The sequence below is a fragment of the Erinaceus europaeus genome, chromosome 6 (genome assembly GCF_950295315.1).
Source record: "Erinaceus europaeus chromosome 6, mEriEur2.1, whole genome shotgun sequence".
In the NCBI taxonomy this organism is placed as follows: domain Eukaryota; kingdom Metazoa; phylum Chordata; class Mammalia; order Eulipotyphla; family Erinaceidae; genus Erinaceus; species Erinaceus europaeus.
The window spans coordinates 32,633,475-32,651,494 of record NC_080167.1 but is presented as its reverse complement, the minus strand read 5'-3'; the positions used below and the strand labels follow the sequence as shown (position 1 = coordinate 32,651,494).

Genomic DNA, 18,020 nt, shown 5'->3' with positions numbered 1-18,020 from the left:
CAAGAGGACTAGATGCAGGATACATCCCAGGATCCATAATATGGCATGGCAGAACCTACAAAAGTTGGCTCACAGAGCCCTCTCTCCTACCCCTTCCCTGAATGTCTTATGTTATGAATGGCCAGTTGTGTTTTGTGAGTGAGTGTGCTGAATGACCAAAAATTTTTGTATGACCCATCTGCTTAGAAGTACTCTAAATGTTAAAACCATTGTTACTAACATGCATTAACTCTCTAAGTAACCTGAGTCTGCTTATAGTCCAAAGTCAATTATAGTACACCTCTAACTTGTTACAAGTTTTATTGTTTTTCACAAGTAAGTGATTACAGCTATCAAGCCTTCATATGAGGAATCATCTGTTCATATGGTAAGGTATTAAACTGTAAGAAGTTCCTCCATATCCAACCTATGTGAATTAGCAACATTCACATATTCTTGTAAACTTAACTGGTGTATCTTGTCTTGCCACCATAGGCCTGCCTTTGTCAGCCAACAATTTAAATGTTTCTCTTTATAACATCACCCATGCCACGGACATCCTTTACTACCCCAAAGACAAATGGCTGTTCCCCTGGACATCACATTCACTGACTGCTTCCCTTAGACTTGAGATATGATCCTACCTCTTCATATCAATGGATACATTCCCCCTTCCTTACCTGTATACCCTTAGTTGTGGGACCCTAGCTTGTTTTACTTCTTCTGCTCACAATAGGTCCTATAATTCTTTTTTTCAACATTTTAAATTTATTTATTAATGAGAAAGAGAGAAAGAACCAGACTCACTCTGGTACATGTGCTGCCAGGGATCGAACTCAGGACCTCATGCTTAAGAGTCCAAGGCTTTAGTCACTGCATCACCTCCCGGACCACAGTCCTATAATTCTTAACAAGCTCATGGCCTTTTGCAGCAACAGATTGATGCCATAAAGATGCAACCTATACAAAGTCACTATCATAGGCTGGACATGGCAGAATATTGAGTTGCTGTGGAGGATTTGCCCCCCTCCATCAGAACGTCCACCATGTAGAGGGCTGGCTAGCCAATGACGGGTAAGAGGAAACTAGCGCTATCCAGTCAACCTAAGACAGGGCATCTGGTACTACTGGGCAAAAATGACCAGGTGTTCCAATGACGGGTAAGACGGAAGGCTGATCCCCAACCTAAGACAGGCACAGTCCACCCTGCCACAAAACAAAGTCCGCCAAACATCAAAACATGATATAAGACAGGGGGACATGTGGGGAGCCACATGTGCCCTCAAGGTTGCTATTGGCATGGCCATAGAGTTTATGTTAAAAGATAGTTCCTGGGAATCGGGTGGTGGCGCAGCGGGTTTAGCAAGAACTGGCTTGAGGATCCCAGTTTGAGCCCCTGGCTCCTCACCTGCAGGGGAATCACTTCACAGGCAGTGAAGCAGGTCTACAGGTGTCTTTCTCTCCCCCTGTCTTCCCCTCCTCTCTCCATTTCTCTCTGTTCTATCCAATGACCACAATATCAGTAATTACATACAATAAAACAACTAGGGCAACAAAGGCAAGATTCAAAAAAAAAAAAAAAGGATAAGATAGTTCCCACTTCCCTACAGCTTAGAGTCTTTGTTAAGGTCTTTTTCCCCATGAATCACCCAGGACCTTCCAGATAAATGGCTGACTACCATGACAAATAATATAAAATATAATCATAAATGAATAGGAAAGATACATCCCCCAATACTCAGTTGGTCAAGGCACCAAACCTCTTTTTCTATAAAGCATTCAAATCAGATGCCCTGCTAACCACGAGAAGCAGATTGTTTATGTTTCTTTCACAGGAATCCCGGAAAAACCATCTGAACCCCTGCACACCCTGACGTCACTCACTAGATGGCACGACTACCGTGGCACACCCCCCGAAACCCTAGATGTCACTCAACGCGATCTGAAGAACCTGATACACAAACTCCAAGGACAGAACTTTCTTCATGCCTGGTTACCGTTCCTGCTTCTGACCTGCTTGTTACGTGTTGGCAGTTCCAGCTAGCTATCTACAAAAGAACAACATTCCAGCGGCTGACCTCCCTCATGCAGCATTGCATCCCCTGCCAATTCTCCCCCTAGCCATCTACTTCGGACTGAGACTTGTATCGGACTTTCTGACATACCCTATATACATTTTACACAATTTTGAAGCAGCTTATTTCCCTTCACGCTGCTGGTTTTTCATAGACTGATCCTGAGTAATTCATAGACTTTACAGACTGTTGCCTTGAGGACTATACAATGCCAAATAGCCCCTCTGTTTGGTGGGTCATGCCTCCCGCCTCCCCCTCATTATGTACCCTTGCCCCTTTCCCCACCCAAACAGGGAATGCTCCTTTACACACCAATCCTTCCCTTCACACCACACTGGCTTTTACTTCTCCCCTACTTGTCTCTTCCTATTTTGTTATATCATTTAGGCTTATGCCCAAAAGGTTTCTGCCCCATGATAGTCTTTTATAGACTTTGTACATCTTATGCTATTACTAGGTAGAAAGATAGAAAAGATGTAGAGATAGGCTGCGCTTAAACCTATGAGATGAGTCTCTCCAGGTAAGTCTCTCTCTCTAAAGAGGGGTTGAGCACAGGAGGACGCATAAATCTCACAAGGTTGGCAGCCATTTAAGCCTTCCCTCCTCCACAGAAAGTCCTACATCTTCCCACCTGAGCATGGCATTCCTCTAAAACATTTAAGCCTGCTCCATTCCATTTTTCTTTACTGTGTCCATTTAGATATAAAGGGATAGGAGGAGATGTTGCTGAGGACTTATTCTGATGCAGTCTCCGCCCCCAGGTTTTTCTATGCCCCGCTAAATCCTAGAGTGCCCCCTTTCAACCAATCCTGGCTCCGCCCCCAGGTTTTTCTATGCCCCGCTAAATCCTAGAGTGCCCCCTTTCAACCAATCCTGGCCCTACACGTCACCCCTGGTTGTCGCCCAATAAAAAGCCCCCTCACCCCTCCCCTCGCTCTCTCTGGGCTCTCGGCTCTCCCTCTCTGAGGTCTCGCTCCCTGCTCTCCCCCCATGGTCAGCCATTGCCGGCTGGCTCCACGTGGTCTGAACCAAACCTCCCCCCCCCATCCTATTATAAAGATTTGTGTACCCCTTTGCTCTGGACGTCCGCTCTTCTCCACGGTGCAGCTTCCAAAGACACATGATGCTGCTACTAACCAGAGAATATGAACACGTGGGGCTGAACTTCTGGTAACTAACTCATGGACTTATGGCCTAGCTTATTCTTACCCCTTCTGATAATTGCTTATCTTGCTACTGTTATAAATCATTGATTGTTTAAACCCACTTCCTAGCACACCTCAGCTGAGTCCTTCTTCTAATTATAATTACAACAGTGCTGGCACTGAGCCCCAGTAATAACTCTGGTGGCAAAAGCAAACCAACAAACAACAACCACATGAACTTATAGGAGAAAAAAAAAGTCAAACTATGTCTCAGATTATGATATGTGGGGGGAGACAGCATAATGGTTATGCAAAAAGACTCTTATATATGAGACTCAAAGTAAGGTTCACTGGAAGCAACCTAGGTGTCCAACAAAAGATGAGTGGCTGAGTAAGTTGTAGTATGTATACTACTCAACTATTAAAGGTTCATTCTCCTGCACCACCATAAGCCAGAGCTGAGCAACATTCTGGTAAAAAATAAATAAAATAAATGTCAGGGGAGGTGCTGGCACATCCTATAGAGCACACCATGTGGAAAGACTTGGGTTCAAGTAATAAGTAGTATTCCACTAATGAAGCTTCTTCCTACAGGTAGGGACTAGAAGCTTAAAACCAGGTCTTTGCACATGGTAATGTGTACTTTCCCTCTCCCTTTCAATTTTTCTGTCTCTATCCAAAAAAAGAATGGAGTGGGCAGGGAGAGAGAGAGAGAGAGAGAGAGAGATCAAGAATAGATAATGGTTCAACAATATTTATACACTTTTCCCATATTTGGGAGATACTCTCTTCCTTGATCCAGCTTTCTAGCCCTTTTTTCAACCATGACAGCACCCCCCCCCAGACAATAACTTAGATCCAACTGCATATTAGATGTCATGCTCAGGCAAAAACTAATAAAGTCATGGGCCCTTTAGAATATACCTAAAATAGACCTACTAGTTATTTCCAAAATGGAGACCCTAAATCTTCATCTGCAATATTCCAACCTTTAGGTTCATGACTAGTCAGCAATTTGTTTGGCTTTATATGTTAACTCTTCTTTCAGCCACCAGGTTCCAGAAGCTACCATGATGCCAACCGAACTTCCCTGGACAGACAACCCCACCAATATGTCCTGGAGCACTGCTTCCCCAGAGCTCTGCCCCACTAGGGAAAGAGACAGGCTGGAAGTATGGATAAACCTGCTAACACCCATGTTCAGTGGGGAAGCAATTACAGAAGCCAGACCTTCTGCACCCCATAATGACCCTGGGTCCATACTCCTAGAGGGTTAAAGAATAGGAAAGCTATCAGGGGAGGAGACGGGATATGGAGTTCTGGTGGTTGGAATTGTACCCCTCTTATCCTATGATTTTGTTAGTGTTTCCATTTTATAAATACATTTTTTTAAAAAGAACTGATAATGGTAAAAGGATATAGCAAATTGCAATTAGTGAGTTTCTTAAAGATTCTGTGAGAACTAAGGTGATATGGGGGAGGTATACAGAACTTTGGTGGTCAATGTAGTGTGAAATTAGACCCCTGAAATCTCAAATTTTATAAACCATTATCAAATCACTAACAAATGTTGCATAGATATGGGAAGGAGAAAAGCTTGTATGTTATGATGCTAGTAAGAAAGGTTATAGCAAGAAATGACAAGGGTCTGAACTATGGTAGTAGGAGAGAATAGGAGAATAAGAAATTGAAGAGGGACTGAACAGATATAGGGCCAGAGCAACTTATAGAGGATGACTGGAACTATACTGCTTTTATGTCACACATGAGCCAACAAAGCAGCTGTGAGAGAAAATGATAAAATGTTGGGTGTCTGTATAGTGCCTATATAACTAATTGATATAAGTGTATATCATATATCTTTTGGACACAACTGGTAACAATCATGCCAATTTTACAGTTTTTTTTTTCTTCTTTTTTTTAATCAGAGCATTACTCAGCTTTGGCATATAGTGGTGCCAGAGATCTAGCTTGGGGCTTCTTATACTACACTACCACTGTACTATCTCCCTGATATCAGAATATTTCCATTTCTATTTTTGTCTTAATGCTTTTTAAGTACTATAACAAAATAAACTATTATGTCCATTTATTTACTTTATTTATGAGAGAGAGAGAGAGAGAGAGAGAGAGAGAGAAGGAAAAAACAAAGTACTGTTGTGCACATAAAGTGCTGGGGAACATACCCAGGCCTTCATGAATGTAAATCCAGTGCTCTACATGCCAAGTCACCTCCCTGACTGTAAGAGTTTTACTTTTTAAAGTATTAATTAAAGATAATGGTATTTTGGGGCCAGGTGGTGGAGCACAGGTTGAGTGCACATGTTATAATGCACAAAGACCTGGGTTTGAGCCCTCAGTCCTCACCTGCTTGGTGAAAGCTTTCTAAGTGGGCAAGAAGTGTTATACACCTCTCTGTCTCTTTCCCTATCACCCCCTTCCCTATAAATTTCTGGCTACATCTATCCAATAAATAAGTAAAGATAATAAAAATTAAAAATAAAAAAGTATTTTTAAAAAGGAGAGATTCACATATGTTATACTACCCCAAATATCTTTAATTCAGATATGTGCTAGCAATAGTATAGACAATTTACATGATTTACTACACAGAGTACTGGATAAAAGAAAATAAAAAGAAAACTTTACATATATATTCCTTCTCTAAAAATATTCCTGATAGGAACTTCAGTGTATGTGTGAAGCCTGAAATATTTTAACTGTACAAACTATTATTAAATCATTAGTACAAATTATTATAAAATCCTTGATGATAGCAAGAACTTATTCAAAATAATAAAAATTCTAAACAATAACTTAAAGTATAGGTCAATTATCAAAAATGAGGAAGTGGAGAGCAGAGAGAAAAAAGAGTAATAGTCTAAACAAACATCAGAAATTAAAATACAGTGAGTACAGCAATCATAAACATGGTTTCAACAGATATTTGTTGACCTGATGAACGCCTAACCTGTAAAACTTAAGCATACAACATTAAAATTACTTTCATAATTCTTTTGATTGTAGTAGATTAAGGAAATACTTTTTGAAGGGTTTTTGTAAAAGCAAAAAGGGCTTACTGCAATTATTTGGGGTACTTTTATATCCATACCACCAGTAGGAGCTTAAGTAAAAATAACATTTTTTTTATGTAAAAACAAAAAATATAGGGAAATCATTTACCTGGATCCTCGAGAGAGTGGCATTAAATTATAAAAATAATAAACTAGAGATAAGATTAAGTTGCAAACAGCATCAGCCTCCTGGAAGGGAAAAAGGTACTTGAGAACATATAATCATTTATGTATCAGGTAAAGGATAATTTCATTTTTCTCCTACAAGAATCTATTTCTCACATTCTTGAATATTTCATACCTTTTGTGTATTTTTATTTATTTATTTTTTGTTATCACCTGGTCTTTACTATTATGGGTCTACTTTTTTCAGATAGAAAGAAAAGAAAGACAGCAGGAAAGAGGGAGAGATACCATAGCACCAAAACTTCCTCCAGTGTAGTGAGAGCAAGAATCAAACCTGAATTGTGAAAATGACAAGTTAGGCACACTAGCCAGGTAAGCTCTCTTGCTGGCCCATATATGAATATACTTCTTCCTTCCTTCTTATTTTTTTATTATCTTTATTCATTTGATAGAGATAGCCAGAACTAAAGAGAAATGTAGAGATTCAGAGGGAGAGAAACAGAAAGACACCTGCAGCCCTGCTACACCATTTGTGAGGTTACCCCTCTGCAGGTGGGGACCAGCGGCCTGAACCTGGGTCTTTGAGCCCTGTAACATATGTGCTGCTCAACCAGGTGTGCCACCACCCTGACCCTCTTTCTTCTTCTTCTTTTTTTTCCTTTCTCTTTCTCCTATGTGACACCAGCTCACAGTCTCATATGTGTGATGCTACTGAGAGGCCTCCTGGATCCATTTTTATTTTTCTTTTCTTTTTTGAGAGAGAGGAATGAATACTGTAAATCATTAACCCCCAATAAAATAAAATTAAAATAAACAAATGAAACAGAGGAAGAAAACAGCTCAGCACCACTCCACATGGTGCTCCTGTGAGATGGCTCAATTCCAGGGCTTTCCAAACAATAAGGCAAATGCTTTTATTTGGTGAACTATCTCCTAGTCCTTTATCCCTGTTTTTAGTGATATATATTTCAATTTAAAACATTTTCCTAGCTGATTTTAAAACTACAATGTTTTTGGATAAATAATATACACTGAGCTAAAATAAAAAAAAGACAAAACACTTATTAGAATCAAACGTGCTTTCTGAAATTACAAACTTCCCTATCACAAAAGAGTGATAAGCCACTCACTCCACACTGGGATTTAGGTAAAAAAACCATTGACTGATATATGTATAAAACTTAAACATATATTTATATGTACGAGTTGATTAAATGTCAAAGGGGGTAGTGCCTCAGGGCCATGGGCATTCATTCCAGAACATGGATGGAGTACCCACTATATTCTTGGCACAGTGGCAGCTACAACAACAATGGTTAATAGGCAAGTTACTGCCCCCAAGAAGTCCTATTAATTCAAGAGAATAAAGAAGTAGCAAGATCATAGATCAAGGAAAGGCCCCTAACTGCAGCACATATAGGTTATTTTCCTTATGGAGTAAATTTTCCATTTAAATCTTGACAAGATAATAATATAACATAGTTTATCACAACCACCCTTGGCAATAACTGTAGCTATTAAATATGTATTTTTTCTATAAGAATATTGAAAAAGAAACATTTACAGGTAAATTAAAAGCATAATATATATCATTTCAATGGAAGATTAAGGGCTTCAAAAAGTTTACAAAGGAATCATAGGAAGCGTGAACAAAATGGAAACAAAAACCTACCCCAAATTCTGATGAAAGAATGAGTACTTTTCCTTTTACTGTTAGATCTTTATAAAGTGCATCTATTTCAGCGTGATATAATTGTGTCCTTTCTTCTGTGGTTTGTGTTTCCACAGAGAATAGTACATTTCCAACCCTAAAAAAGATGAAAAAGGAAATAAGTAAATATAGCATATGCTATATTTAAGAATGTATCCTTCTTTTGTAACTACACATGATGTTCTTCTTGAGCATGTGGATTTTTCATAAAATGATATATTTTCCAGTCTAACCATACATACATGAGTTTAAGCTAATGTAGGAGGCCATAACTAGTGTCGAGAATATATTTAAATGCCTACTAAATATTTTATTACCTATTACGATTGTAGATCAAGATCAAAATCTAACTCTGGTCTTTTTTGTTTTTTCTCCGGGTTATCACTGAGGCTCAGTGCCTAAATTATGAATCCACTGCTCCTGGAGGTAATTCCTTCCTCCTTTCCCCTTTCCCCTTCCCCTTTTCCCCTTTCCGCTTCCCCTTTCCCCCCCTTCCTTTCCCTTTCTCTTTCCTTTCCTTTTTACAGGATAGGACAGAGAGAAACTGAGAGATGAGAGGGAGATAGGGAGAGAGAAACTGGGATCCCTGAAAACACACTTGCACTTTGTACTAGCTATGCTTAACATGGTGTGCTACCCCTGTCCCCCATAACTCCAGTTTTTGTTATACTTCTGCAGCATTATAGCTCTTCGGAAGGCTTTATAAAGGAAATCAAATTTGAAACAATAGGTATTTGTTACTGAATTATTTATTCATTTAGTTGGTTTTGTAAAGAGAGGGAGGAAGAGCCTAGAGCATCACTCTACTCTGTCCTATGGTGTATCAACAATCAAACTCAGCACTTCACACATAAAAATCCTGCAGAATTTCTGTCTTTCTACTAAGCAACCTTCCTCAACATGCTTAGTCATAATATAGTTCAATGAGGGGAGAGGAGGGGATACAGAGTTCTGGTGGTAGAAACTATGTGAAGTTGTACCCCTCTTATCCTATGGTTTTGTCAGTATTTCCTTTTTATAAATAAAAATTTAAAAAAGAAAAGGAATAACATAATTTGGAAAATGTAAAAAAAAAAAGTGTTTCATGGAAGAAGTAATCTGAACATGGGTCTTGAAGATCAGAATGGGAGTAACACAGGCCTAAAGATGAGTGGGTGGCTCTTTAGAAATATACCATCTTAGTTGAATTAGTAGGTCAGGTTCTGACTGGTAAAGTTCAGGTAAAGTAAAAAAAAAAAAATGCTTGAGATAATATTCTTGTAGATTTTGAATGTTTGGTAAAGGGATTTATTTTGTCATCAGCAAGCAATGGCAGGATAGACTGGAGAGGTACTTTTTAGGAGATCACCTTAGGGACACCTTATCATTCACCTTAGATCACCATATGGAGCCTTAGGGACACTAACGGAGAACTGTATGCCACCAGAAGATGACAGACCCCATCTAAGGGGTTAGAGGCCCAGAGAAAAAGAAGTAATTAATGGGGTAGAACAGTTGAGGAATGACATTGTTTCAGAGTAAAGGATTTGGGTACTCTTTTAGTCATTAATTCTATCTCGTTCTTAAAAAAAAAAAAAAAAAGATTTAAAGTAGAGTTTCACATCAGCGAGAAAAATGCCAATTGGGACATGCAGTGCCAAGGATGATCAAACCAGGAGCCTCAGACATCAAGTCCTTTGCTCTTCCAGTTTACCAGTTTCACTATTTTCCTAGGCAGTAATTCTATTTCTTCCTGGTTATTTAGTCTGAGAAAAAAATACACACGTATACACTTTCTTCTTTTTTTGTCTTGTTTTATTAACAGAATTCAGTACAGTAGACTCTTCTCTTAACTTCTACAAAGTCATATATTTCTGGTTCTAGATATATTTTGTTTCAAAGCAATTTAAACTTCTGTATTAACATATCTCAGGGTGGGGATAAATAGCATAATGGTTATGCAAAGAGGTTTTCATGCCTGAGGCTCCAAAGTCCCAGGCTCAAACCCCTTAGCCCCCATAGCTATCAGCCAGAGCTGATCAGTTCTCTTGTAAACAAACAAACAAATAAAAACCATTCATATCTTAGCTCATACATTTAGTAACTATGACAGAGCCTAGGCATATTAGTTTAAATTATCTAAAACTCATTCCTTGACACACACTTTCTCTCTTGCTCACACTGGGTTGAAGATGTAGGAGAGTAATTTTGGTGTTAATAGAAAACTCAGAAGTTCCTTTTTGGGTTAGAAGGGTAATGATATTTAATGGGAAAGTACTTTGATAAGTGGCTTGGAGTAGCAGTTGAGACCTCAAGGATATGGAAAAGACAAAAAAATCTGGAAGTTGCCAAACTGCTATTTACACATGAAACCAAATTTAAATTTTGAAACAGCCTGATGATTTCATATGTAAATGATAGTCTGGATTTGAAACAGTCTGGATTTCATATGTAAATGATAGTCAATGAATATATTTACTATATTATAAAGTGAAAAATGGGATTCTATAAATGATAAATAACAAAAACTTTATTAAAACTACATCTATATAGAAAACTATGATTAATTCCTTGTAAAAATAGGACAGGAAAATTTTCATGATAAAGAGATAAAGAAAAACTTACATAGAAATATGTATAGTATAACCTCAGTTTTTAAAGAAAATAACTTTATCTTTGCTTATATGTATATTATAAATTTTCTAAAATAAAACTGTATTACCGCTGTAACACATAAAATTTATACTAAAAAATCTTACAAAAGTCTTCAATTTTGGGAGTCCGGTGGTAGCGCAGCGGGTTAAGCGCAGGTGGCGCAAAGCGCAAGGATCGGCATAAGGATCCCGGTTCAAGCCCCCAGCTCCCCACCTGCAGGGGAGTCGCTTCACAGGCGGTGAAGCAGGTCTGCAGGTGTCTGTCTTTCTCTCCCCCTGTCTTTCCCTCCTTTCTCCATTTCTCTCTGTCCTATCCAACAACAACATCAATCGTAACTACAACAATAAAACAAGGGCAACAAAAGGGAATAAATAATAAATTAAAAAAAAATTTTTAAAAGTCTTCAATTTTTGCATACCTTTTCATTTTATTAGATGGATCCCCCACAATGAACTTTAAGAACCCAGAAGAATGTTTTTCAGAAACTACAGTAGACATGATATTACATATTTGGGAAGCTATTAGATGCAGATGGTCAGAAAATGCCTGTGTAATATTTTAAATGTCACAAAGAAATAAAAAATTGGTAGTAGCTACACTGTACCTTAATGATTTTCACTCCAAGATAAAGCAAAAGCCAGTAAATTGAACTGCTGGGGACAATATCAAGCATAAGCATGCTTTCTTATACTAGCCTTTCCTTATATCCAAACTGAGAAAGCATACATACTTGTCTCCTGTAATAGTGATTGTGAATCCATCATATTCCTTCCCTTGATCCTTGAGGCTGGGAACTTTGGTGTTCACAGTAAAACCATCCTTTGTTTTAGTATTAAACTGCTTTCAGGGAAAAAGAAAAATCACATTACTAGTATATACTTAATGGATCTTTTTCTTTTTTGATAAGAGGATTGCTCAGTGGTGCCAGGAAACAAACCTGGGATCTCTTGCATTTAAGTCTTATGTTCTATTCAACTGCTGCTCTGTGCGTGTCAGTGCTGATTCTGACTTCCATGATTTTAAGCAGGGTCACAGAAGTTCCTGAAACAACTGACCATATATTCTTTGTCCTGGCAATTAGTGATTTAAGATACACAATTCTAGACATAAATTCTAAGTCCATACTGGACTCTCTGTGGTCCCTATCAAAGGAAGCAGAAAGTCTCAGTATAAGACTCAAATCAATGCAACTAGTGCCACCTTGACATGTTTCGCTTTCGACTGTGTCCAGAGATGCCAGGCCTGAGATGTCAACCCTCCAGCTCTAATACTCTGGGGAGACCTTTCCTTGCTCATAGGACACTTAATTCCATTTCAGGTGGGGCACTTCCTAACAAAACCTCAAAACCTAGATATTAGAACAACACTCATGAGATAGGGCACATGTATCCATAAGTTAGGGGAAAATATATAACTTAAAGTAAAAGTACACAATAGTTTGCAGTGACTCAATAAGTGCAGCAAGCAAGTAGAAAGACCTAGAAAAAACACCATAAAGTACTTAATCAAATGTGTTCTACTTAGACCTAGATATTCCTGTTTCATTTCCTCAATCACCCTAAGGCTAACCTTGTCAGATAAAATAAGGACTACAAATGTTGCATTAAGGCAAGAGACTGGCACACTTTAATGATGGCCCTTTTGGTCACTACCAGGTCACCCCATCAACTGGGGCCCTAGTCAGGGAATCCTGGGATTCCTACATAGATATGATGGGTCGTGACCTCTAACAGATCCCTCTCTCCACCAACACTCATCATTTCCATCAAGAACAAAATTATAAGCCATTTTGTATGCCTCTATAGGACCTTGCCCTCAACACAGAACAACAATGGGAGAAACTGTCCCACTCTCCATTTTGGTTTATTTTTTGAGACACATTTTTCTTTTTTAAATTTTTATATACTAGAGCACTGCTTAGCCCTGGCTTATGGTGATGTGGCAGATTGAACCTGGGACTATAGAGCCTCAAACATGAGAGTCTCTTCATATAACTATTATGCTATTTGCCCACCCATTTCCCCACAGGCTGGGTCAACTTACTTTGCCACTCCAAGAAGACTCATCCTGAAATGAGTGCAGCCTAGAATGTTCCTAGCTATGACAATGGAATGCAAGCTCAGACTGACAGGGATGCAGAGATTACACAGGCTCCTGTGCTAAATATGAATAGACATGGGCCCTACTAGGTCAGATTGATGGGGTTTACAGTTAATGATATTTACTTACTTTTCCCATATTTGGGAGATATTCTCTGTCCTGATCCAGCTTTCCATTCCCATTCTCAACTCTGATACCATCTTCCCAGACAATACTTTTAGCCCAACTGCATGTCATGGGCTCCTTGGAATATACCTAAAACAGGCTTCCTAGCTTCTTTCAACATGAACACCCCATATATCATCTGCTACAGTCTTACCTTTAGGTTCCTAATTATTAAACTTTTTTTTTTCCCTGCTTTATATCTTAATGCTTTTCAGCCATCAAACTGCAGTCAACCTGACTTCCCTGGGCAAATGTCCTCACCAGTATGCCCTACAACCCCACCTTCTCAGAGCCCTACTGCACTACTAAGGAAAGGTAGAAACAGGTTGGGGGTATGGATCAAAGGGGATATGGATCAAATTGCCAATGTCTATGTCTAGCAGAGAAGCAATACAGAAGCCAGACCTCCCACATTCTACACCCCATAAAGAGCTAAGTCCATACTCTCAGAGGGATAAAGAATAGGGAACCTGGATGTGAGGGCGATCTGGCTGTGACGTCTGTCACCCCATTGATCGCCAGGGTTGATTCAGCTGATTTGGCTGGCTAGGTGGGTGTCCCCTTCCTCCCTCACCGCTCCATGTGTGTCCCTCCTGAAGCTGCACACTCAGTCGAAGAGGATAAAGGTCAAGGGTATATGAGTAGCTGCACTCCCCTGCTAGAACCTCCAAAAAAGCTCTCAAGAATAGGGAACCTTCTAATGGAGGAGATCGGATACAGAACTCTGGTGGTGGGAATTATACCTCCGTTACCCCACAATCTTGTTGATTATTATTACATCACTAATAAAAAATTAAGAAAAAAAACATTTAAAAAAACCCTCCTAATCAAAATGGGAGTATTCCCTTTGGAACAGCCCAAGAGGTAGAACAGTGGATAAAGTGCTAAACTCTAAAGAATGATGTCTTCCCCCCCCCAAAAAAAGTCCCAAATTCAATCTCCTATATTGCATATGCCATAGCAATGCTTTGATTTTTGTCTCTACTTAATAAACAAATCTTTAAAATGACTTTCTACATATGTGGTTTAAAAATAAAAAGAGCCCCCCTTGGGTCTTTTCTTCATCCTGATTAGCAGCAGTTTTAGTCTTGCAGTTCATAATGATTTTCCTTTTCAACAAAGCTGTATACATACATACATACATATAAATATATACACATGTGCATATAATTATCCACATATACATAACTATTAATATTTCTCTAATATGGTTATATGTTATTAGTATAGTGATTTTATAGTCCTAAAATAAACATTGGAAATTCAAAGATTAAAAACTGATGTGCCAGTTTACTTCCTGTATGGTGTATCCTACAGCCTTTCATGAAGCCATGCTGTTCTTTGGAGGATATCTGGTAAAAATGTGGAAGAGTTTGATGGCTTTAGTGATTAGCTGGTGGGAATAATCATTGGAAATTAGCAGGTCAAGGTTATGCAGTGTCCCATAGTACAGGGAATAGTCACAAATGCATGAATTCTTAATGCTCTACTGGACTTTCATATAAACAAAGAAACTATTTATAACCAGACTCTATTTTATACTTAGTTATTAAATTTTTACACAGTTTTAAAACATGCAGACTTTTCCAGAAATACAAATATAAAAACTGAGGCAAGTGTTTATTATTTGGGACTCCACTAAGAGACATTTATCACCTCAGATAGCCAGGTCAGCAACTTTATAGCCACAATACTCCAGTCACCAAATAACATAGATAGCAGACTACACTTATTAATGTCATGCTCCAATAATTCACACATTAAGCACAAGCAACTGGCTACTTCTTTATGGATTCCCATGAAGACATTCTTGAATGTTGATACACTGAGATGTTTATATCCTATTATAAACTACACAGGGAAAGCAAGATAATTCACATGGGTAGTGTACTTGATACACACACAACCCATGTTCAAGCCTGTGTGTACTGTTCTAAAGGAGTGCTATGGTGTCTTTCTCTAAGTATGTCTTTCTAGCAAAAGTCAACCTGGAAAAGTGACCAAAAAAAAAAAAAAACCTAAACTACTCAACTTTTTTTTAGACTACTCAACTTTTATAAACTCATTATAGACTTCTAGGAGGCGTGGCCATGGAATAACTGGGACCAAATCACCTCTCCTCCCAAAACAACAAATAAATACAACAAGAGATCTAATTGATGTCATAATCTACAGCTGAAAGTTCTGTAGCCTCAGGTGGGTGTTCACATGCTGTTGGAGCAGAAAGGGGTGTGGGCACAGGTTGAAGAACAGCAAAGTCAAAGCAGAGCTTTGGGCAGCATGGGCACCGAGCTGCGCCATTTTGGCGATTTCACTTTAAGCACAGCAAGCAAGTAACATTCCAAGGGCCAGAAGAAAAGTCAGGGGCTTAAAACCTCTCAGTCTTTGACTCAGGGGCTTTAGCCTTCTGAATTCAAGGCAAGGACACAACATAAAACAGGGCATATGTGACTGAAAGACAGCTCAGAACAACCACCCCCCACCCACCCTGTCCCACACTCTGCAGATCATACAAGCAAGAAAAACCCAGAGGTCACAATAGCACCACCTGCTGGCCATCAGTAACCAGCACAAAAAATGGACAAGCAGAGAAACAGAACAGCCAACTATGCCATATCAGCTAGACAGAAATGAAACAGGAAATCCAAAGGAATTAAAGATTTAGAGAGACTTTCAGAGATAGACTACACAGAGATCATTATAAAGGCTCACCAAGAAAGTAAGCAAGAATTGAAAGAGCATATTACTATGGAATTAAAATGCATGAGAGATGAACTTATAAGAGACATCATTAAATACTATTTTTTTTAACTGCTTCCTATTTGTCAGTTTATTTTAAAGGACCTGGTAAAGGATGCAGATGACTATCCAAATATAGGAGGTGCATAGGACAAGGCTTATGGGAAAGAGCACAAAATTCTCTCTCCCTCTCTCTCTTTCTTTATTGGGGAATCAATGTTTTACATTCAATGTTGTATGCTTTACATTGGGTTCTAGTTCTCCCCCACCGAGAGAATTAGATCAGTCCAGTTAGTTTCATGGGCCTGCGCCCCGAAGGAACCCCGCCAGAGTTCCAGGGAGAGGGTTCCTGAGTTCGAGAGAGTGCTTGCGCCGCTGCAAAGAGATAGCAGGGTTCTGTTTGGTGATTAGTTTGTCTTAGTTTATGAATCGTTCCTGAATAAAGAAATACAGCTTCCCTGCCCAGCCGTTGTCTCCGTGTCTCTGTTACCCGCCGTGAAGCTAGCCCGGCCAGCTGGAGCCGTCGGAATTTTAACAACAATTCAACAGTAAATACAGTAGTTTGTACATAACATTTCTTAGTTTCCCACATAACAATACACCCACACTAGGTCCTCTTATCATCCTTTTTGGACCCATACCCCCCGAACCCCAGAGTCCTTTACTTTGGTACAATACACCAAATCCAGTTCAAGTCATCACTAAATTCTTGAAAGAAGAACTTCAGTCAGAAATCCAGGGAGTAAAAGACACCCTAACTGCAGCTCATGCCCAGGTAGAAGGCTTAGTAAGTAGATCCATATATTCAGAAGAAATATCTCCAGTCCAGAAGACACAGCCAGGCCACTCTTTCAATTCAAAGAGGAGGGAGAGGAGTGGTTTAAGAAGACTGAAGCAGAAAAAAAAAAAGTTGGGGGCTATGGACCAGCAGCAGCTGTGATTCTCTCCTCTCCTCTCCCGGGTCAACTAGGAATACCAAAGGAGACCACCTGGGACCGCAACAAGGCAGGACTAGAACAATTTCAGGAACCCACCAAATCACCAGTGAGTGCAAACACCTGTTGCTCCTGGACAGAGAGGAACACAGGGAAAGAGTAAGTGCCTGCTAACAGCCCATCAGTTTACCAGTTGAGACACCACCTCCAGTCTCTTTCACAAACAAAAAGATGGCTGAATGGAGGAGAGTCTCCTAGGCTACTGCCTTCAGAAATGGGAGCAGCAGAGGGGAGGCCCTGTGCTGACACCAGGGGACAGAGAACTAACAAGGAAACTCAGGAGAAGATCTCTAACTCAGTGGCCTAGCAGTGGGGCTGTGAAAGTCTCTTTGCATAACAACTGGATTATCTCTGACCCAACCTGCTTTATCTCTTGGTTAGGAGTCAGTGATTAAGCTAAGAAGCCTACTTATAGTTTAAAAGCCCACATGCTTCCATAGCCTACAGGGAAGAAAAAGAACAAAAGAGGCTTTTAAGGCACAGTACTCCAACTCAGGGATTAAAATACTACTGAAACAACTGTTAACTTCCATAACTGTGAACCCTTTAATTACAATACTTAGACACAAGTTAAACCAAGTAAGAGTGATCAGTAATTTGAAAAGTACTGAGAGAGAGACCTCATTATATATTATATAAAATGGTTAAACCAACAAGAAGAAATATTGGAGAAATGAACCATGACAAGGGTCCAGCTAAAAGGCCCCCAAAGGGTGAAGCACAAAATAGTGAGGTCAACATCCAAACACTAGCTAAGGAAATAATCACAGGACTGAGTAAAGAGTTTGAAAAAATTGTCATCAGAAATGCAGAAACAACCAATGAGACTCTGGAAGAAAACACTCATCTCACGATTATTAGAGAGCTGAAAGCTGAAATAGCTGAGCTAAGAACACAACTAGCTGAACAAGCTAAAACAGTATCAGAACAGGGTAACAAAATAGATGAACTCCAGAAAGCAGTAGAGGGCAGAGAGAATAGAATCAATGAGGCTGAAGACAGAATAAGCAAAATCGAGGATGAATCAGAGACAATTAAAAAAGAAGCAAGAGATCTCAAAAAGGGATTAAGAGATACTGAAAACAGGGGACTTCCGGAGGCGGAGCTACGAGCAGCAGATCACTTTCTCTCCTCTCCTCTCCTCTCCTGGATCAACTAGGAATACCAAAGGATACCACCCGGACTGAAACAAGACAGGACTAGAATGACCACAGAAACCCAGTAAATCACCCGTGAGTACAAACACGCGTGGCTGGTGACAGAGAGGAGGGGCCTAA

The 18,020-nt window shown here is 39.4% G+C and overlaps 1 protein-coding gene across 10 annotated transcripts in view; it reads right to left on the bottom strand.

Moving 5' to 3' along the window:
* TTC13 (tetratricopeptide repeat domain 13) overlaps positions 1–18,020 on the bottom strand; it is a 202,629-nt gene that overhangs the window by 13,246 nt on the left and 171,363 nt on the right. For 6 of the 10 annotated variants that reach the window (XM_060192005.1, XM_060192007.1, XM_060192009.1 and 3 more), the window contains 3 exons: positions 11,475–11,584; positions 8,072–8,207; positions 6,383–6,462 (listed from right to left, as the gene is read on the bottom strand). In XM_060192005.1, coding sequence (XP_060047988.1) covers positions 6,383–6,462; positions 8,072–8,207; positions 11,475–11,584 — 326 coding nt within the window. The remainder of the gene's footprint in view (positions 1–6,382; positions 6,463–8,071; positions 8,208–11,474; positions 11,585–18,020) is intronic. The other 4 variants (XM_060192006.1, XM_060192008.1, XM_060192014.1 and 1 more) reach the window with 1 other exon arrangement.